The sequence below is a fragment of the Heloderma suspectum genome, chromosome W, assembly GCF_057233095.1.
Source record: "Heloderma suspectum isolate Gila_16-S chromosome W, 16-S_ref, whole genome shotgun sequence".
NCBI lineage: Eukaryota > Metazoa > Chordata > Lepidosauria > Squamata > Helodermatidae > Heloderma > Heloderma suspectum.
The window spans coordinates 60642129-60664208 of NC_139475.1; the positions used below are offsets into that span (position 1 = coordinate 60642129).

Sequence of the window (22080 nt, forward strand, 5' to 3'; positions counted from 1 at the left end):
CTTTTGTCAGGTCCTCACAGACACCTTCCAGCCTCTCTTCTTGCTAAGGCTAAACCAGCCACGGCGAAGGGGGGTTAGGCAAGTCCCCCTTGGCTCTGCTCTGAGCAGGCTGACAGAGATAAGCTCACACAGACCCTGATATTTTAAGAACTTGCTCTGTCTTTGTTTCTTGATTTTGCCACAGTCTTTAAGACGTCAAACAAATCTCTTTCTTCAGAAGTTGCAACGTTTTTCAACTGCTTTTGCTTCTTCTAACAAACTTGGATGCGGTGGCAGACAAACTGTCTCTGGAGGGCCCCCTCCCTCCCCCAACAACCTCTCCTCCCAACCTAACAGACCGAATCAGACCGGGGGGAGCTCAGGGCACCTTGGGCAGGGTCTCCCAGTCTTCAAGCTCCTTCTGTGGGGCTTGAATCAGGGAGAACAGGGGCTTTGGGCTTCACCTCGGAGCATACCATCATGACTTTACAATATTGAACTTTATATTCAACCTTTTCTCGCCTTCAGTGGATTTTGGTTGGCACTCATCCAAACGCCGATAACCTCACTTTCCCTGAGGCAAATTTATCCCTTACTACTTGATTCAGACACCACCCGGGGTCTCTTGCCCCTGTGGTCCTTTGCCAGTAACACATTTACACATTTACACTTCTGTAACTAAGGGGGATTCTTTCCGCACCAATTCAACCAACCATCAATATAGGCGAATTGATCCCATTGCCCACTATTCACCACATTTTTATATACAGCATTTACAAGATTTACACCAAAGGATCCTATGTCTGGCCAACTAATTCCAAATGCTGGCCATTCCAATTGACAGAGTGTAACCAGCTTGCCTTTCGACATCTTAGTACACGGAGTCTGACAAACCTCAGGCGCTTGACTTTGCTAAAGTTCTTTAGCATGCATCCCAAGGGAGTGGCAGAGCTTTCTAAACGGGAGCTGCCCGCCCCCATTGTGCCTACCTCTATTTGAAACCATACACGGAGCCTGACAAACCTCCGATGCTCCGAAGGCAACTCAAACAGAAAGACAGAAGCTAAATCAAGTACTTACTCTGCCCAGCACCCTAGTGCCGTCTCTTCAGACCCGTTCAGCCTGGTTGACTCAATCAATGGAGTCCACGCCTTTAACCTCCTGGGTATCCCGACCCCCGTTCTCTGGTGCCGTGGCAGACCTCAAAGGCGGTCCGGCGCGCCCCACAGGCACCTTTGCCGGTTCTGTCGTTTGACCCCAGGGTGGTCCAAGGGACTCCTGACTGCTCGCCAGTTTGTTGCACAAAATGCTATTGTCGCCCCCTGGAGGCTAGTCCAATTTGCCCCAAAGAGGAGAGTCAACTTCAGGCTGGGTCCAACTCGATTTTATTGTTTGCAAACAGTTCGACAAAGGAGCTCACGCTCAAAGTAGAGTCGACCCTGGGCAACCTCCGCGCTACAGTTTTATCACTTAGCTTGCATTCCTCAGCCAGCGTGTTACTTTTGATTGGTTGCCAGCGGTTTGCTTAGCAACCTTATCTTAGGGTTACTGTCTGCTCATTCCAGGCATGCGCAGCTCTTACAGTACTATGTGCTGCTTAAGACACATACAATGGCTTTTAGGTTACATTTTTACTACACTGATGGAGGATCTTCTCGCGGAGGGGTCCAGAAGGCACATAAACCCAGCCGGAATGGTAAAGCAGGCCTCCTCGCAAAGAGAAGGGGGTAGAGTTGGGGGGGCAGAAGCTAGCCCCAATTCCTCCACCTTTGTGCGAACAAAAGCATCCTGAGACTGTGCAGAGAGAAGGAGCTCCTCCCAAGAATGAGGTACCGCAGCTGCCGCCAGGCCTTGGGTGGGGGGAAGAATCAGAGGGGGGGTTTCCTCCCTCCCTGGCTGGAGGTCAGGCTTACGAGAAAGAGCATCCGCTTGTAGGTTGTCACAGGCCTTCACATGGCAAATCTTAAAATGGAACCGAGAAAAAAAAAGCAACCACCTAATCTGCCGCTGGTTTCAGGCACGGGCTGTCTGAAGATGTTCCAGGTTGCGATGGTTGGTTCTAACTTCGACTGGGTGCTGTGCCCCCTCCAGGAGAAGACGCCAGGTCTCCAAAGAGGACTTGATGGCCAACAGTTACTTCTCCCAAATGGTATAATTCCTCTCAGACATGGCCAGCTTCCTGGAGTGGTAGGCGCAGGGTTGCAGCCCGCCGCCCTCTCGATCTGGCTGAAAGAGCACAGACCCCACTGCAAAGTCAGAAGCATCAGTCTGCACTACAAAAGGCTTCCTGGGGTCGGGATGTAACAGGATCGGCTCAGAATTGAAAAGCTTCTTAAGTTCTTCGAAAGCCTGTTGGGCAGATGCTGTCCAATGAAAAGGAGATTACCTGCCCTTAAGGAGGTCCGTGAGAGTAGAAGTCAGCTGAGCAAAACTGGGCAGGAACTTTCTGTAGAAATTAGCAAACCCCAGAAAACGTTGCAAGTCGTTCTTGGTAGATGGAGCCTGCCAGGAGAGGACAGCCTGGACCTTTGCAGGATCCATCCTGATACCGTCAGCTGAGATAATGTAGCCAAGAAAGTCCAAAGAGGTTAGGTCAAATGCACATTTCTCCAGCTTGGCATAAAGATGGTGGTCACGGAGGCGCTGGAGGATGGCGGAGACATGGTGCTGATGGGCGTGGGGGTCCTCAGAAAATATAAGTAAATCATCGAGATACACAATGAGGAAAGTGTCCAAATAGTCCCGGAAGATGGCATTCATAAAATGCGAAAAAGTTGGGGGGGGGGGGCCGCAGGCAAGCCAAACGGCATCACTAGGTATTCATACGCTCCGTACTGGCTCCCGAAAGAGGTCTACCACTCATCCCCCTCCCGGATGCGAATCAGATTGTATGCACTACGCAGCTCCAACTTTGTGAAAATCTTGGCTCGCCCCAGGCGCTCCAGCATCTCCGGTATGAGGGGGAGAGGGTACTTGTCAGGGATGGAGACCAAATTTAGATTTCTGAAATCGTGCACCGGGCAGAGTTCTCCAGATCTCTTGGCCACAAAGAAGGTAGGAGCGCAGGTGGGGGAGGAGGAGGGGCAAATGAAGCCACGTCTGAGGTTTGTGTCCAAAAACTCCTGCAGAGCTCAAAGTTCCAGCTTCGACATCGAATACAGCCGGCCAGCGGGGATGGTTGCCCCCGGAATGAGGTTAATGGCAGTCAAAAGGGCGGTGCGGGGGAAGCCGGTCAGCCTCCTCCTTGTCAAACACATCCCGAAAAGCTGCATACTTCTCTGGGAGGGTGACGGTATCTGAAGAACTGCCAGAAGCAGACAAGGAGGGGGGAGGAAAGGGTTAAGGCCTGGGCTGGGACTGGCGCCTCCTTCGTGAAGCAATGCTCCCGGAAGTAGGGAGACGCAGACTCCACTTGCTGAAGCCCCCAAGAAAACTGAGGGTTGTGCTTAGAGAGCCAGGAAACACCCAGCACGATTGGGTATAAGGGAACCTTGGCTAAGTGAACCTGAATCTGCTCAACGTGGGACTGGGTGCGCAGAGTGAGCGGAGCTGTAAGACGGGTCACCACGCCCGAAGAGAGAGGACACCCATCTATGGTCTCCACTGCCAAGGGGGCAGGAAGGGGCAGGGTAGGAATCTTGTGGAAGAGGGCGAAGGTCTCATCCATGAAACTGGTTGTAGCCCCCGAGTCCACTAAAGCTAGGGCCTCCACCCCACCCCACTGGGAGGAGCGGAGGTGAACATGCAACAGCAGATGGGAGGGTGGGGAAGGCACCACCCGGTGGGGAACTGACCCCCACACTGGAGACCCCCAACAAGCTTGGGGGGCAGTCTAGTCAGGCCTGGGGATGAGGAGGAGGAGGAAGGAGAGGAGGGGGAGGCAGCGGAGCTGTGGATTTAACTCGGCAGGTCTTGGCGAAATGCCCCAGCTTTCCACATAGAAAACATCGGCGCTCAGCTCTCCGGTGCTCAAGTTCCTCTGGCGGCAGTGAGGCTCGGGTAGCTCCCAGCTGCATTGGGGTCTCCTCCACCCCCAGCGCCGGAGCGGGGGGTGGGGGAGGGGGCAGGAAACGTGGGAGAATGGGAGGAGGGAAATCCCGGCGGCCCTCCGGGTCTGCCGGCGCCCCTCCAGCTGACTATCTGAAGGCAGATCTGGATGAGCTCCTCCAAAGTAGGCGGGCTGGGCGTGCGTGCCAACTCATCTAAGATCTCGTCGTTCAAACCATCCAAAAACTGAGCCACTAGCGTGGCATCATTCCACTGTAAATCCTGCATCAGCAAGTGAAAGGGTGTCGCGTAGCTGGAAACTGAGTCCTTGCCCTGCCGGAGGCGGTGAAGCTCCCGAGAAGCCGTCTACGTGCACAGAGGGTCAGCGAAAAAACGGGCCATCGCTGTCATGAAACCTTGATAGTCCCGAGCCGGGGGTCATTAGCGAGCAGGAGCCCCGAAGCCCATCTAGCTGCCATGCCTGACAATAGGTTAATGATGAAACCCACACGAACCTGTTCCGTCTGGAAATCCTCAGGCTGAAGACGCATGTACAGCTCCAGTTGGCCCCTGAAAATCTGAAAAAGTCCTTTTTCACCAGAAAACTTCTCTGGCAAAGCCACCGGGCACTTGCAGTGGGGGGGAATCGGAGGTGGAGGGGGTTGAACTGCAGCCTGTTGATTCTGCACGGCAGCCGTCAGGTGAGCCATCTGATCACGGAGCATCTGGTTCTCTTGCGCCAGAGCTTGCACCGCCGGGTCCCCGGCACCCTCCATAAGGCAATAGGAGAAGAGAGAGGAAAAAAAAGAGGAACGGGGACCAAGCTGTCAAGGGCTCCTTGGAGGCCTCTCTCAGTCTACTCTACAACTCTACTGTTAGTAACTAGATATGAGCAGCAGAGTACCTATGCCCTAAGTTGGAACAGTTGGTCCCCGTTTGAAAGGGATCACTGGCAGACCCTGAACTTATGGGCTAGGGAGAGTCCCTCCCCTTTTCCCTTGGATCCTCTGGGCGCAAGTGTTGTTTGCATCCCAACCGGGCACTACGCCTCCTTTCCGTGCCCTCCATTTGGCACTGCTCCCTGCGTCGGCATCGCACGTACAGCAAGTCTGCTTCCCACGCTCTGTCACTCCCAGGACTGCAATCTAAGCTAGGAATGCCGGTGGGAGGGATCTCTGTCAGCTGTTGGCCCTGGGAAAGAGGAGCATGCTCCTCTCCCAGGAGCGGCTCCTCTTCCTCAGAATCAGAACTACTCTGGGATTCTATGGGCTCAGTGTCCACCCTGACACAAACATAGGAGAGGGCTATTGCCCTTGTGCCGTGCTTTGGGGCTTCCCATAGGTATCTGGCCAGTGTTTTATCCATCATGGCTGTTTTTACATTATGACAGTAAGGTGGTGGCAGAGCAGAGTACTTAAGGACTCGGTATGGGGGAATTAAAGGGACTATAGGCTGGGATGGAAGAGGGGGGATTGCTATAGGGGGGAAAGTTGAGGGGGGTGGTCGAAGGGATGGGATGGAAGGTGAGAGCTCAAACCAGGTGAAGTTAGGGCAGAAAAGGAAAATGAGTGGTGGAGGTAATAGGGAAAGTGTGGGGAAATGAGGGGACGTTGAAGGGAATGATTTGAGGAGATAGAAGAAGGAAAAGGAGGAGGAGATAGGGTGGAAAAGAGGGACTAAAGGGATGCTATGGAGGGAAAGGAGACAGAAGCAAAGGAGACAGAGACAAAGAGGTAAGTGGGCTGCAGGAAGCCCAGGGGGCTGTCCTTTTTCCTTCTGAGTGACTGTGAGCTCACCAGGTGCTCCTGAGAGCTCCAACTGAATTTGCGGGTGAGGGGGTGGCCTGAATACTCCCAGCAGCTGTGAGCAGGAAGCTTCAGTCTGTTTCCCACCTCCCAGCTGAGCAGAGGAAGCTGCTCTAGTTGGTCCAGGGACTACAGAAGTAAGCAAGCGACCAGAGAGTGAGTGGACAGCATGAGTGGACAGGGGGAGCAAACATGAGTTGGCCAGGGGAGGTCAAGGGGGAGGCCCCCAACATTTAAAAAAAAACAAAACTTTTCTTGTAACACACACTTCCATACCAGTGGGACTCTGCTTTTAACCTTTAGTGGGTAGAGGAGCAGGCACAGGCTACTCTAGAACAACCAGGAAGCTAGACACAAAAAGGGAAAAGAGGCTATGGAAGGACAAGACTCTCCAGTGGTGGTGACCTGCAAGGTGTGTGCCATGTTTGTTTTCTTGCCTGAGAACAACATGGCCTACACCTGCAACAAGTGCAAGTTGATCACGCTGCTGGAAGAGAAAGGAAGAGGACTGGAGCAGCAACTGTCGACCCTCCGGGGAATAAGAGAACATGAAGAGTTCTTGGACAGAATGGTGGGACTACAGCAGCAAAGTGAAGACCAGAAGCTTGAAGAGCAACAGCAAGCAGAGGCAGAAGTGGGAAATGCTGAGGTGAGGAAAAATGCAATAGAGGATACTCCTTGGAAAAGGGTGACAGGAGAAGAAGAACTAGACGCCACTCTGCACCAGTAGAAGCAGTGGAGCTGTGGAACCGATTCCAGGTACTTGAGGATGAGACTGGAGGGCAGCCTGCAGAGGAAGAATCACAGGGACCCTGTATGAGAGTGAGCAAGAGGCTGAAGGTCAGTCAAGGGAGGCGATGAAACCCAGGCCTACAACAAGAAGAGACAAGTAGTAGTAGTGGGAGACCCCTTGCTGTGTGGGATCGAGACCCAAGTATGTCGCAAAGACCCGTAGACTCACCAGGTATGTTGTCTCCCGGGACAACACCTCACAGAGGATGGGAAGAATGTGTTTGGCCACAGCATGAAGAACTTCATCAGGAGGGCTTTAAACTGAATCCTACGGGGAAGGGAGATGTAATGTTGGGGGTAACAATGGACGAAGGCTCATGCACCGCAACGGAGAGAACAGCTCTAATAGCACCCAATAATAGTCTTCAGACACATGTAGGAAGAAAGCCAGACTATGAAGCACATGGTCTTCGATGTCTATATACTAATGCTCAGAGTATGGGAAACAAACAGAACGAACTTGAACTCTTAATACAAGAGGGAAATTATGACTTGACAGGTATAACTGAGACTTGGTGGGATGACTCTCATGACTGGAATACAGCAATTTAATGGATATAACTTGAACAGAAAGGGAGGTGGGGTTGCACTGTATGTGAAAAATACATATCTCTGCACAGAAATACAGGAGGATGAGCTTGGTAGCCCCATCGAGAGCATCTGGATCAAAATAAATGCAGCAAAGAATAAAAGGAACCTGGTGGTCGGAGTCTACTACCGGCCACCCAATCAAGGAGAAGACGAGGATGAAACTTTTGAAACGCAAATAGCCAATGTTTTAAGGAAGCATGATGTAGTAGTAATGGGGGACTTCAATTTCCCCGATATCTGTTGGGAGACAAATTCTGCAAAACATGGCCCCTCCAGGAAATTCCTGACTTGTGTGGCGGATAACTTCCTCCTACAGAAAGTAGAGGAAGGAACTAGAGGATCGGCTATCCTAGACTTGATCCTAACCAACACAGATGACTTAGTTGGTAAAGTAGCAGCTACAGGAACTCTGGGGGAAAGCGACCATGTTATACTTGAGTTCTTGGTTCTAATGGAAGCAAAAGCGGAGTGTAGTCAAATGCGTACCCTGGATTTTATGAAAGCTGACTTTAATAAACTCAGAACAATGATCAGTCAGGTCCCATGGCAAGTGACTCTAATGAGAAAAGGAGTCCAAGATGGGTGGGAGCTTTTATAAAAGGATATTCTCAAGGCACAATTACAAACAATTCCAACAAGAAGAAAAGGTGGAAGACAACAGAAGAAGCCCATGTGGCTTCACGAAAAGCTTAGAGATGACCTGAAAACAACAAAGGACACATATAGGAAGTGGAAAGAAGGCGAAGCAACAAAGGAAGAGTACAGGCAGGTAGCACAGAATTGCACGGATGGTGTCAGGAAGGCTAAAGCTGAGAACGAGCTGAGGTTAGCAAGGGAGGCGAAAAGCAACAAAAAGGCTTCCTTCAGCTATGAGCATAGCAAAAGACAGAGGACAGAAATGGTGGTTCGGCTATTAAATAAGGATGGCAAAATGATAACAGAGGACAAAGAAAAGGCAGAGGTGCTCAATTCCTACTTTGGCTCAGTCTTCTCCCAAAAGAGGGTCTATGAGCCCCCTGGCAAAGGCGAAGTACAGGCTGAAGGGGCAGGATTGCAGCTTGAGATCGATAGGCATATGGTCAAGGAACACCTAATGACTTTGAATGAGTTCAAGTCTCCAGGGCCAGATGAACTGCATCCTAGAGTAATAAAGGATCTGGCAGAAGAGCTCTCAGAACCACTGTCTATTGTCTTTGAGAAATCATGGGGGACGGGTGAAGTGCCAGATGACTGGAGGAGGGCTAATGTTGTCCCTATCTTGCAAAAGGGTAAAAAGGAGGAAGCTGGGAACTACAGACCAGTCAGTCTGACAGCAATCCCTGGGAACATTCTGGAGCAGATTATCAAGCAATCCATCTGTGAGCACCTTGAAAACAATGCCGTGATTACTCGAAGCCAACATGGATTTGTCAAGAACAAATTCTGCCAGACGAACCTGATCTCAGTTTTTGATCAGGTAACCTCCCTTGTGGACCATGGGAATGCTGTGGACATAATATACCTCAACTTCAGCAAAGCTTTCGACAAAGTGCCCCATGACATCCTGTTTAGCAAATTAGCTCAAAGTGGGCTAGGTGAAACAACGATCCTGTCAGGGTGGGAACTGAGCCCATAGAGCCCCAGAGCAGTTCTGATTCTGAGGAAGAGCAACAACCTGTGGGAGAGGAGCTCACTCATCTCTCACAGGCACAGCAGCAGTGAGAGATTCCTCCTGCCTGCGTTCCTGAGAGAGATAGTGGCCCTGGCAGCGAGAGAGCAGGGGATGGGGCCTTGCTGGACTCTTGGCGCAGATGCAGGGAGCGGCGCCAGATGGAGGGCGCCGAGAGGAGGCGCTCTGCTCGCTTGGCACTAAAAGAACAGTCGCGTTTTGAGGACCCAAGAGTAAGAGGGAGGACGTCTCCATAGCCCATATGTTCAGAAACTTCCCGCCTTTCTTGTTCAAATGGGGACCAACTGCCTTAGCTGGTGCTTAGGCTACTTTGCTAACTACCCCAGTGCAGTTCCTGGCTTAGTCATGGGTGATTAGCATCTGAAAGAGTCATTAAGTTGTAAAAGGAATAAAGCCTTGGAAAGAATCCTTTTCATCTGTGTTTTGAGTTGGCTATTGGAGGGAACTGTAAGAGGCAGCTAGGGCGCTCCTGACAAATCTGGTGGATCCATGGTTGCCTACAGAATGGGACTCAAAGAGTGCTTATCAATGGGATCTTCTCAAACAGGGGTGAGGTCACGAGCAGGGTACCGCAGGGCTCAGTCCTGGGCCCAGTGCTCTTCAACAATGCAGTGATTACTTGAAGCCAACATGGATTTGTCAAGAACAAATCCTGCCAGATGAATCTGATCTCATTTTTGGATCAAGTAACCTCCCTTGTGGACCATGGGAATACTGTAGACATAATACACCTCAACTTCAGCAAAGCTTTCGACAAAGTGCCCCATGACATCCTGATGAGCAAACTAGCTCAAAGTGGGCTAGATGAAGCAACGATCCGGTGGATCCACAGTTGGCTACAGAATCGGACTCAGAGAGTGCTTATCAATGGGACCTTCTCAAACTGGGGAGAGGGAACGAGCGGGGTACCGCAGGGCTCAGACCTGGGCCCAGTGCTCTTCCACATTTTTATTAATTACTTGGAGGTGGAGGTGCAGGGAATGCTGATCAGATTTGCAGATGACACACAATTGGGCGGGATAGCTAATACCTCGGAAGACAAAACAAAATTCAAAGTGGTCTTGATAGACTGGCGTGCTGGGCAGAAAACAACAGAATGACATTTAATAGGGATCAATGCCAAGTTCTGCACCTCGGAAAAAGAAACCAAATGCACAGTGACAAGATGGGGGATACGTGGCTCAACAACACAAGCGAGAAGGATCTTGGCATTGTTGTCGATCACGAGCTGAATATGAGCCAACAATGTGATGTGGCTGCAAAAAAGGCAAATGGCATTTTGGGCTGCATTAATAGAAGCATAGCTTCCAAATCTCAGGAAGTACTAGTTCCCCTCTACTCAGCACTGGGTAGACCTAATCTGGAGTACTGTGTCCAGTTCTGGACGCCACATTATAAGAAGGGTACAGACAAAGTAGAGCGGGTTCAGAGGAGGGCAACGAAGATGATCAGGGGACTGGAAACAAAGCCCTATGAAGAGAGACTGAAAGAACTGGGCATGTTTATCCTTGAGAAGAGAAGACTGAGGGGAGATAGGATAGCGCTCTTCAAGGACTTGAAAGGTTGTCCCAGAGAGGAAGGCCAGTATCTCTTCTCGATCATCCCAGAGTGCAGGACACGGAATAATGGGCTCAAGTGACAGGAAGCCAGAATCCAGCTGAACATCAGGAAAAACTTCCTGACTGTTAGAGCAATATGGCAATGGAACCAATGACCTGGGGAGGCGGTGGGCTCTCCCGCACTGGAGGCCTTCAAGACGAGGCTGGACAGCCACCTGTCAGGGATGCTCTGACTTGGATTCCTGCATTGAGCAGGGTGTTGGACTCAATGGCCTTGTAAGCCCCTTCCAACCCTACTATTCTATGATTCTATGAAAGAGGAGTAGTGAGTGGGCAGAATAGGAAAAGTGGGAGATTAGAGATTCTGTGGGGAAAATAATTTGAGGTGCCGAGGGAGTGGGGGAGGTGAATGGTAAAGAAGCAGGGAAGTTGTGGAGGAGGGGATTAAGGGTATACTGCGGGGTTAGGGACTAGTATGAGGTTGAGAGGGATATAGGGTAAAGGGGAGATAAGGGTGAAAGTACTGGGCGTGCTAGGAGGAAGTTGTTTGGAAAGGGGAGAGTTAGAGGGATGAGTACCTATGAGGAATTGGAGGTACTGCAGAAGGTTGGGCATGGGGGCAAAGTGAGCATGAAACTCTGTAGTCATTTTGATATTCTGCCTTTTATCACCAGGTACACAAAGCAGTTTACAAGAATAATAAAAATATACTATACAATAAAACATGCAAAATTATTATTAAATGGCTCTAAAAGAAGATAGTCTACAAAAAGTGATGTGGGGAACAATGAGGGTGGAGGGGAAAGGAAAAGGGAAGATGGATGACGGAAAGACACACAGGAAGCAAATTTGGGAATGGGGTAATTGAGTGATGTGGGAGGGAGCTAAAGGGAGGAGAAGATGGGCTGAAGGGGAAATTGGGGATACTGTGGTGAGGGGAGGGGGAAGAACAGAGTAAATTTAAATGGTGGGAATGGGGAGGCTGTGGTTATAGAAAGTGGTTAACTGGGAGGAATAAGCAAGGATTAAGAGGGAAAGGAAGAAGAGGGGTGAAATGTAGGGAGGTGGGGTGGGAGGTTTCCAGCATGAACATGGGGGATTATTTTTTTTCTAAAATGCAGAGCAGAAGAGTTTGGCTTTCCTGGACCTATGCCTCCTTATGGGGCAAGTGTGCAGGAAGTATAAAAAAGTAAGACACTTGATTGTGCCAAAATGTCACAATTGTTCCTTCCTAATTAGGCCATTGAGGAGGAAGGAGGGAATCCTGATGAAATTCCGGTGGCTTCCGAGATCACTAGCAAGAGAACCCCCAAAAGAACTGTGAAAGGTACAAAGTGGTTCTCACTCTTGGCTTGCTATCCAATTGAATTTGCTTTTAGATTGTGGGCAACTGTTTTCTTTCTAGATCAGTACTTTCACATAGATGTAAGTGCATATTTCAAACTAGTACCAAATTTCTAGCTTACAGAGCAATCCTATGGTCCTAGGGAAAGTGTCCCAGGGACCATAAGATATAGTGGATTTCTCCTCCCAAGGGTGTAGATACGGCTAGGGCCTCAGGAGGGAAAACACTTCTGCAAACCTCAGGATTCACCAGAGCACGCGTCTTCCCTCTTGTTTCTTGGTGGCCCCATTTTTGGCTCCAGTCTTGTTAGCACTCACCACCTGAGTTTCACTGTTGGCAGGAGCAATGATCATGATGGCTTTTGATCAGGTCATCCATGACGTGTCATGTTTGCTCCTTCAAAGTTGGTGTGACCAGTCGTGCCAACAATTCCAATTTAGGCGGTTGGAGTGGGGTGGTGTCCATACAAAAATGCATTCTTAAAAAAAAAAAAATTAAACCGTGGTGAGATAGTGCGAGCATTTCTAAAGGTGAAACCACTTTTGTTTTGTTCATGAAGTATTTTTGAACTCTCATTCTGTGCTTTAAGCTAGAAATTGATAACTTATTTATTCTTGGGGCTGTTCTGTTACCCAAGCAATGGTCTAGGAACCAGAAACTGAATATTCTTACTATCACAGGCAGTGTAACAAAGTTAGCACCATCTAGCAATAAGTGTTCTATAGCTGTGGTGTACAAATTTATAGTTTGTAAGTACATCTAACGTACAGAACCCAAGAGTGGAATATTTGGGTGGAGTATTTCTTTTTTGTTACCACTTGGAAGCTCCTCCCACCCTTATCATTGAAGCTGCAGGCAAGCCTTTTACCACACTGTGATTACAATTTGGTAGGGCTCACAAGGGCAAGGCAACAGTGCTTTTGGCCTTGTTTTCACCTTATAAGGGCACAATCCTATGGCCGCTAGTCAGCAGCTAGACAGCCATAGGATTGTTCGATTTCCGGGAACCGACCTCAGAGCCCATGCTCCAAGGTCGGTTCCCGGAGAACCACCTCCCCGCCCCCTCCCCTGCTGCCTCGTAGATGGCACGGATTGTCCCCAGGCTCCGCGCTCGGAAAAGCAGCGCAGAGCGGGGCAAAAGGGGGTATTCCCAGGAGCAGGGAGTGGCGAAGAGTGTGTAAGTGCCAGTGCAACGCTTCCTATGCATCATCCGGCCTCCCCACCCTGTGCACCAATATCCCTCAGCTAGACAGCTGAAATCGGCCATCTAGCCACGAATGCAGGGCGGCCTTAGTGCGGAGGAGATGATCCCCTCTGTGCTCCTCCAACCCTGCATTGGATAGGCAGTCGCCTCTGAGTTCAGAGACGGCTGCCTCTCCACATAGGATTGCTCCCTAAGGCTGCCAGTGGCCATCCCTGTGTTTAAACCTTAGAACATTGCCTTAATGTAAAATATTCTTCAAGCAAGGCCTAAGTGGAAAAAGAAATATATGAGGCAAGCCATCTGTCAATCTTGAATCTATTAACTCTTTTTTAGGGCGTAAACCTGAGGAAGAAGGTGGCGATGACAATGGGTTGGAGGAGAACTCAAGAGATGGACAGGTATGGGAGAAGGGAATGCATGATTTAGTGTTGCTTTTAAAGACCTGTTACAAGCCACAGCAACAATGGTCTGTTCTCGTCCACCCCATCCCTATTACAGGAGGATATTGAGGCAAGTTCAGATAACTTGCAGGATATTGACATGATGGATATTAGTATTTTAGATGAAGCTGAAATAGATAACACCAGTGCCATCAACTGTGGAGATGACTACAGTTCTGAGAACATTCTTGACTCTGACAAAGACAATATTGATGCAGTAATGAAAGAGCTTCCAGAGCAGCTGATGGAAAGTGAGGTAGGTAATTGGTGGCATCTTTTCTACAACTTCTAATTATGACATGTGAGACCAAATATTTGGGCTGGCCAGTTAAAACCAGTACGTGAAAGCCCCCTGCACCTGTACATGATCATAATTCTTCCTTTGGGGTTTCCTGGCCCAGATTGCATATATACCCTTTCTATCTGCCAGCCGCACACTCTTCCTTTCACTCTCCAGTGCCTGTATGTCAGCATTCTATCCCTGGAACTTTCGCCTCAGATGTTGGAATGTTCATGAACATCCCCTGACTTCACACAGACTAAGCCATTGTTGGAGAAAGCTGGCTGGTAGCAGGCAATTGTTAACTTTTTCTATAGAATATAATGTGGTTTATTTATTTATTTATTTCATTTCTATACCGCCCAATAGCCGAAGCTCTCTGGGCGGTTCACAAAAATTAAAACCAAACAACACACAATAAAACAATTTAAAATATATAGAACATTAAAACCACTGGTTGCTTCAGTGGCTTGCTGATTTGATGAACATCTCAGCAGTTAGAGTCCTATGGCGTCAGGTGTTCACATTTTAGCCATGGTTATTCTTTTTACTCAAGGGAAAATAAAGTTAACAACTTTCTGCAATGAATGTGTATTTTTTCTATTTAATTTTCTTAGGGGAATGGTGAAGAAATTCATGACCAGCTAGATGCTGCTTCACCTGATTTAGCTGTAGCAAAGGTAACATGGAGGTCTCCTCTCATGGGCTTGTTTCTTACCCTAGAGTAGGGGTGGGCAGATGTTGGGCTTGTGTGGGATTGTTTTGTGCTAGAATCCTAAAATCCACCAGCCAGAGCCAGGTGTCAAAGGTGTATTCTTAGAATTAAATAACAGGGCACGTGCTGAACCTAGGAGTTTGTTTTCAATACCAGAACTGAACTTGGCTCATAGCCCTTTCACACAGAAGGCCACTGCTAGTCACCTGAAGCTCTCTTCATTTCAGTACAGTAATTTAGGTGGAAAAGATTGTTGCTGTTAAACAACTGGGAGTCAGAAACCCTTGCCAATCTACTGCAAATCACCTAGAGAATGACCCAATCTCCCATCTGCCCGTTCCTCTTCTAGAGCCAACAGTTCATTGTTTTTAACAATTTGTTGTTTTCAACATGGCTGACTGACACCCAGGCGAGCCAAGGGAAAAGGTTTCTTAACTCACTCTCTCCCAGTATGAACAGCAGTTTTGTTGGGCACCTCAGGTGCTCACTTCAGTTTCCCGGCGCCTTTGCTTGTGTGTAGAGGGTAACTGAAGTGCATAATCTGCTTCACAGCTTAAAGTTGGCCTCTAAGGAGGGTTGTTTTGCTTTCGCTGGGCCTTCAGTTGCATATCACTATGGCATTCTTGGCACAAGCTGTTCCAGCTTAAAAAAAAGAAAAGAAACCAAAAACCCTAACCTACCCACCCACCCATTTCAGAGTTTGAGTAGCTCTCTTCTCAAATTGTTCACCATACTGGAAATGTTGGCTGCTGGGCCTGTAGGCCCTCTTGTCTGTCCCACAACCATTGGAGGCACATTTGGTGGGAATGCAAAAGGGGGGTCTTCTCAGTGGCTGCTCCCAGGAGACCCTGGAACTTCCTGCCAGGGGAGGCCAGGATGGCTCGCTCCATCTTTGACTTCTTCCCAGCAGCAGGCAAATATGTTTTTATTCACACTTCTGGCTTTTGACCTTGAGTTTTTGAGCTTGAGCTTTGCTGAAGTAGGTTTTAGCTGTTGGGTGCTGTGTATTTCTTAATTTTATTGATATGTCTTTGATTTGTTACGTTTTAATGATAATTTTATTTCTTATCTTGTATTTTATTGTTGGCCACCTTGAGCACTCTTAGTAGTAGAACGGCAGGGTATACATTTAATAAATAAATACCTGGGAGGGGTTCAGATTCTGTTGCAAGGGGATTGGATGCTGCTCCAGTAAGTAGCTGCTGTGTAGCTTTTTCTAAGCGCCCAGCCCATAGGCTATTGACGCTGCTTTGTCCCTCTTAAAAGTCAGCAGCATGGACACACTCCAGTGGATAGTGCACATCGTCATTCTGTTGCTGATGCTTTCACGCCAGCCGTTTGGACCATTCACAAATGTCATGTGACTTCACAGTTGGTCCAGCGACGATTAATTGCTGCAACAAATACTGCAAACTGCTCTCACAAGTCTCTTAACATGGGCCCTCTGATTGAAACGTGTATTTCTGCAATCAGTTTGGTTGTGGGCAAGGCTGATTTCATTCTGCACTGCAGAAAAAGTGGGGGTGGTTGGGAGGAACCTGGATTTTGCATGGATTATGAAAATTATTGGTCTTCCCCCTTTTTTTGGTATAATTTCTGCATATGATAAGATGCAGAGGGACAAAAATATTTATAGGACCCCAAAATCTTGCTCATTGATTACTGGAAATCTTAGAGATTTAGCAAGCAGTTCCCCCACACTTCAAAATATATAGTATCTTCACATCCATAAGGCCTAGAAACATCCACACAACCCTGATAATAGCTCTCTGGGTAGTTATAACTAGGGCTGGTGAAATCCTAGGCACTTACAAATTAGGTGTTGGCTCTTAGGAATGTGAAATTTATTTTCATAGAATTGGTAGCGTTGAGGTCATCTAGTCCCACCTCTGCTCAATGCAGGCTGTGCCATGCTGGAATTTTGCAACTAAGCATCTCCAACAGGTGGCCATCCAGCAAAGGAGAGCCCACCTGCGGCAGGCCATTCCACTGCTGAATAGCTCTTACCACTAGGACGTTAGTCCTAATATTCACTCAAAATCTACTTCCCTGCAGTTTCCACCCATTGGTTTGTTTGTTTGTTTATTTATTTATTTATTTATTCATTCTTTCATTTCATTTCATTTCATTTCTATACCGCCCAATAGCCGAAGCTCTCTGGGTGGTTCACAAAAACTAAAACCAAACAACACACAATAAAACAATTTAAAATATATAGAACATTAAAACCACAATATAACAATACAACCACAATAAAACCTAGCAGCAGTGCAGGAGTTTAAAATACAGATTTAAAACAGCAAAGCTAAAAGTCTAGAAAGCTAAAATGCTAAAATGCCTGGGAAAATAAAAAGGTCTTCACCTGGCGCCGAAAGGAATACAATGTAGGCACCAGGCGAACCTCACTAGGGAGCTCATTCCAGAGCCGGGGTGCCACAGCAGAAAAAGCCCTCCTCCTAGTAGCCACCCGCCTCACTTCCTTTGGCAGGGGCTCACGGAGAAGGGCCGCTGATGATGATCTTAAGGTCCGGGCAGGCACATATGGGAGGAGGCCATCCTTCAGGTAACCTGGCCCCAAGCCGTTAAGGGCTTTGAATGTTAACACCAGAACTTTGAATCGGGCCCGGAAATGGACTGGCAGCCAGTGCAGCTGGAAAAGTACTGGCGTAATATGAGCTCGCAGGCCAGTCCCTGTTAACAGTCTTGCTGCCCTATTTTGGACCAGCTGAAGTTTCCGGACCGTTTTCAAAGGCAGCCCCACGTATAACGCATTGCAGTAATCCAGACGAGAAGTTATCAGAGCATGGATAACTGTAGCTAGGCTATCTCTGTCCAGATAAGGGCGTAGTTGGTATACCAGCCTAAGCTGCTAAAAAGTGCTCCGTGCCACTGAGTTCACCTGTGCCTCAAGTGACAGTTCTGGATCCAAGAGCACCCCGAAACTACGAACCTGATCCTTTAGGGGGAGTGCAACCCCCTCCAGAACAGGTTGAATATCACCTAGCCGGGCAGACGAACCACCCACTAACAGTACCTCCGTCTTGTCTGGATTGAGTTTCAGTTTATTAGCCCTCATCCAGTCCATTACCGTGCCCAGGCACTGGTTCAGAACAGCCACTGCCTCACCTGGTTTTGATGAGAAAGAGAGGTAGAGCTGGGTGTCATCCGCATATTGATGGCACCTCAGCCCACACCTCCGGATAACCTCCCCCAGCGGTTTCATGTAGATGTTAAACAGCATGGGGGATAGAATAGAGCCCTGTGGAACCCCATGGCACAATTGCCATGGCACAGAGCAATAATCCCCCAGCACCACCTTCTGGAATCGGCCATCCAAGTAGGAGTGGAACCACTGTAGTGCAGTGTCTCCAACTCCAACTGGTTCTAGTCTTGATCTGACAGCCCTTGGTGCTGAATTTGCTTTCTTTTTGGAATAACAATAGTTTTAGGCTGCAATCCTATACACATCCTTTGGCACAACTCCCTAATATGCAGGATTCCTTTAGCCCCCACTTAACTTCAAACGCCGAAGCATACACAGAAGAGAGGCTTCAGTCTACAGCTTTTAATCCATTACTTCACAGGGTCCTACAGATGCAAATTCTCAGTGACTCTCATTCTACAAAGGAATGCCTTCAGGGGAATTCAAAAGGAAGAGTTGCCTGCCGTTTGAAGAGGGAGGCGGTCTCCCTAGCGTAACTTAAGCGGGGGAGGTCCCCCTCTCGTGAGGCTTCTGAGCACAGCTTCTCACACAAGGCCAAATGGGTAGAGCGTCTAAGTTCTGCCCCTGCCTTCTCTCTCCTTGCTCTGTGCCTGCGCCTGGCATCTACTCCCCAAACCTGGCCTCCTCCTGTTCACTGTCTCACAGGGTGTGTGTGAAGATGAACCCTCATCCTCAGCCAGCTGGGTGTTTGTAACCTGAGAAGCTGGCCCAGTCATGTCTGGACTAGCCTGGAAAAACACCTCCCCCATGTCTGGCAGTTCTTCAGAATCTGAACTGCTATCCCACTCCCTGCGCTCAGAAACACCCCTGACAATGGCCTACTGTAAGCCTGAAAAAATTGCATATTCTTCCCCTGTTTACCCCTTCCTCCACTTTTCTCCCCTTCCTCTTTTGCTTTTCCTATGTCGAATTTCAAATTATAAGCTCCTCAGAGCAGGGACCTATCATCTCGTATGCTGTAAAACTCCATACGCATTGGTGACGCTGTATAAATAACAACTTGACCTGGATGTAAGTCACATTGAACTCTATGGGACCTCTAAGTAGACATGCATAAGATTGCACTATCAATATAGTATTAACTACTTCAGATTTACTTCTGCTCCATTTAAACTTTCTCCCCACCCCTTTTTTTTTTCTTTTTTTGCTACAGGACTTGGAGGAGCAAAATTCAGAGCCAGGTACTTTTCAATTAATTTCTTCTAGCTAATTTTTCTTGGTGGAGGGCAAGATACAGGACTTAAACTTACTAAACATCTTACTTAAATGTGTAGTGGTCAGTCCACATCATTTCAGAATGATGGGGGTTGGACTCGATGGCCTTGTAGGCCCCTTCCAACCCTACTATTCTATGATTCTATGATGTCACTTAGCAAGTGCTTTTTCTAGACCTGGCAAGTTTTTAAATAAAACCTTCTATTTAGCTTTGCAAGTGCACTAGAAAAAATGTTAATGTCATGTTTGAAAGCAAAAGACTTCTACCCATACAAATATGGCATAGAACATATTGTAAGATATGATTGCATGATCAGGTAGGGTAGTTAAGCCAGCTTAACAGTTATCGTAGGGAAATGCAAAGTTTTAAGTGAGTTACGGCATAACAGAAGAAGGAAGACGTGGTTCTACGTGGAAATTCCATAAAATACTATTTACTTTCTTGGACTTTCACATGTTCACACGCCATCAGAAGATATTTCAGTTTTCATGCTGGACTGCCTTGCTTTAAACAAAAACAAAAGTGAAAATGAAATTCAGAGTTCGAAATGGAATTTTGTGTTCTTTGATTCATTCCATGTAAGCCTCTTGGAATTTGGAAGAATGAACCTCTTGAAGACCTGTCAAGAACAAGCCAGAAGGTTTTCATTAAAGTAATAGGGTCATTTTTCCCTTCATAACTTTTGATCTTGATATAGTAAACCATGTCTAGTTAGTTTTAGGCATTTGAATGTGATACACCTGAGGGTTTTCCAATCTCTGTGTAGCGTTAGCCATTCTCTCGGTGTTAGCCTGGCATCCATGCCCGTTCCGCACTTGTCTTTGCTGTGTTTCCCTGGTGATTAAACCTTGTGCCATTCTATTCCTGTTAAATCCATAGAAAATGAGAAAATGCTCGACATTTTGGGTGACACTTGTAAATCTGAGCCCCTTAAAGAAGATGATTCTGAAGCGGAGCAGGTGCAGGAAGCGAATAACCTGTTGCCGGGCAAAAAGGTGGAAGAGGAAGATGTGCTTGCCGCCGACGCTCGGCCGGATGAAGACCTGTTAGATACGGAGAGCCAGTCAGGCCAGGCTGTGGCCAAGACCGAGGAGGAGGAGGAGGAAGCGAAGCACTTAGTGGTAGCGAAAGGGGAGCCGAGCGAACAGACAGCTGAGGAAGCCAGACTGGACTCTGACTCCTTAGCGGTAGAGAACAGGAGTGGTGGTGGAGGAGGTGAGAGTAGCAGAGCAGCCCAGGCTCTGGAAGCCAGTAGTGAGGAAACTGCGGAGACGGACACAGGTCCCCAAGTGGTTAGCCAAGATGCCGAGAAGATGGAAGCGAAGGCTAATTGTGGGGAAGAGTCCTCCGCCACTGAAGAGTCCTCTGCCAAAGAGGGTGGTGATCAGAACACGAGGTTTGTTTTTTCTCCGTTTTAGACCAGATGCTGTCTTAAAAAAAAAAAATCTTATTGGTCTCTAACAGATCGGTCAGTGTATTTCTTCAAATTGGCCTGGAAGGCTGCTGAAATTGTTACCTTACTCTAAAAGCCATTTTCTAAGTTGTTTTTCCCTCCTTGTACATTTTAAAACCCCCCAGTATGGTTTGATTTCTTTTTTGCAAACTTTATGGGTTGTTTTTCTTAAATCTTTACCTTTTTAGTTATCTGCAAAATGTTCTGTCTTTAAGGTGGGCCCCATACTTATTGCTTATCTTAATAAGATGTTCTTATTATTGGCTTTCCTTATGTATTATTTTGCGACTTAAGTGGTAGGTATTGGATTTTAGTCTATTTTGTATGTTTAATATCAATTTGCCTTTTCTTTCCTGATTCCTTTTTCTTTTTCTCTTTTCTGCCCTTAGTTCTGTGGAGACCAGAGATGAAAAATTGGCTTCAAAAGGGGAGAAAGGTATATATTTTAAAATAGTCATACATGTGCTTATACAGGATCATGACCCTCCCTTGATGACATTTATTGTGTATTTATGTAAAACATTTATATCCTGCCCTTCTGCCTGACAGCAAAAGTGGCTGATAGGAAGAGAAAATGAGATGTTTAGCTGGGCTCCTTCCAGTAGCAGGAGTGCCTGTAGATCTACAGTGTTTTAAATCAGGAAGGTATGTGGTCTCCAGTTCCCCATACCCAGATGATAAAGATTTAATCTGCCAAAAGCCATCAGGAAACCCAAATGTAGTCTTATGGCCAGATTTCAAAGAACTACTCCAGTATTTGGCACAATATGTCTTGCCTGCTAGTGCATTATGGAACGCTTTAGTTATGAGCTTCGGCTATTGGGCAATATAAAAGTGTAATAAATAAATAGTTCTCAAAGTGACAGGTAGCTTACAAATACTTTTCAGTGAAGTTATATGTAGTCTCTGCAGGGACAGGCTTTCATCTGTGTGTCTTCCTCCTTCGAACAAAGGAATAGACTCCCTTGCCTTAACACCTGATTATTTACCTGGCTTCTGGGTGTCTTGGAAAGAGGAATCTACATAGATTCCAGGTGTCCCCCACCCCACCACCACCCCACACACACATATACCAAATTCAGGAATGGATCAAATAATGCCCAGGCCAGGAAAGGCAGGACTACCTTGCCACATAGTCTTCCCTCAGACAGCTGACTTCATTCCAGTTGGAATCCTGACAGGAGGATGGAGTCTTCTGCCTCCCTCACTATAATTCACTTGTCTGTCTTCTTGAGCCAGGAGCAGGAATTCCAACAGGGCCTGGCCGTAAGCCACAGGGCCTGGCTGCAGTAGTCCTTGTTTGGACTTGCAGTATCATTGGAAGAAGAATATCAGCAAGGCCTGCAGTCTCTTACCCAGCTTCAAGGGGACCAGGTGTGCAACTCCACCATGTAGTGTTGTGGATTGGGCCCTACCATTATTTTAAAAAGCACTAATTGCAATGTTGGATCCCCCCTGGTAATTTTCAGAGCATATCATGTGTGTGTGTATGTGTATGTGTGTGTATATATATATATACACACACACACACACACACACACACACACACACACACACTCCCCCCCCCCTGTTTCTCCAGGCTTTTTTCTGTAAGAGCAGGTGCACTGTACTTGGCAGTTTATGTCAGATTCTCAGTCCTGTGACTTGTATGGCACATTACAAGCTTCTTTTTTAACTTATCCCAAACCTATTATTATTGTGTTTGGGGGTATCATTGTGAATCACCTAGAGAACTTCAGCTGTTAGGAGGTATAGAAATGAAATAAATAAATAAAATATTATTAATAGTTCCTGTAAACCCATTTTGTGAGAGTAAATAAGG

The 22080-nt window shown here is 47.5% G+C and overlaps 1 protein-coding gene across 4 annotated transcripts in view; it reads left to right on the forward strand.

Moving 5' to 3' along the window:
• LOC146334076 (scaffold attachment factor B1-like) overlaps positions 1-22080 on the forward strand; it is a 57115-nt gene that overhangs the window by 7559 nt on the left and 27476 nt on the right. For 3 of the 4 annotated variants that reach the window (XM_084825052.1, XM_084825049.1, XM_084825051.1), the window contains exons 2-8: positions 11622-11709; positions 13265-13329; positions 13430-13627; positions 14269-14331; positions 18743-18770; positions 19685-20201; positions 20648-20694. In XM_084825052.1, coding sequence (XP_084681178.1) covers positions 11622-11709; positions 13265-13329; positions 13430-13627; positions 14269-14331; positions 18743-18770; positions 19685-20201; positions 20648-20694 — 1006 coding nt within the window. Of the gene's footprint in view, positions 1-11621; positions 11710-13264; positions 13330-13429; positions 13628-14268; positions 14332-18742; positions 18771-19684; positions 20202-20647; positions 20695-22080 lie in introns of those variants that run through there. The other variant, XM_084825053.1, reaches the window with a different exon arrangement.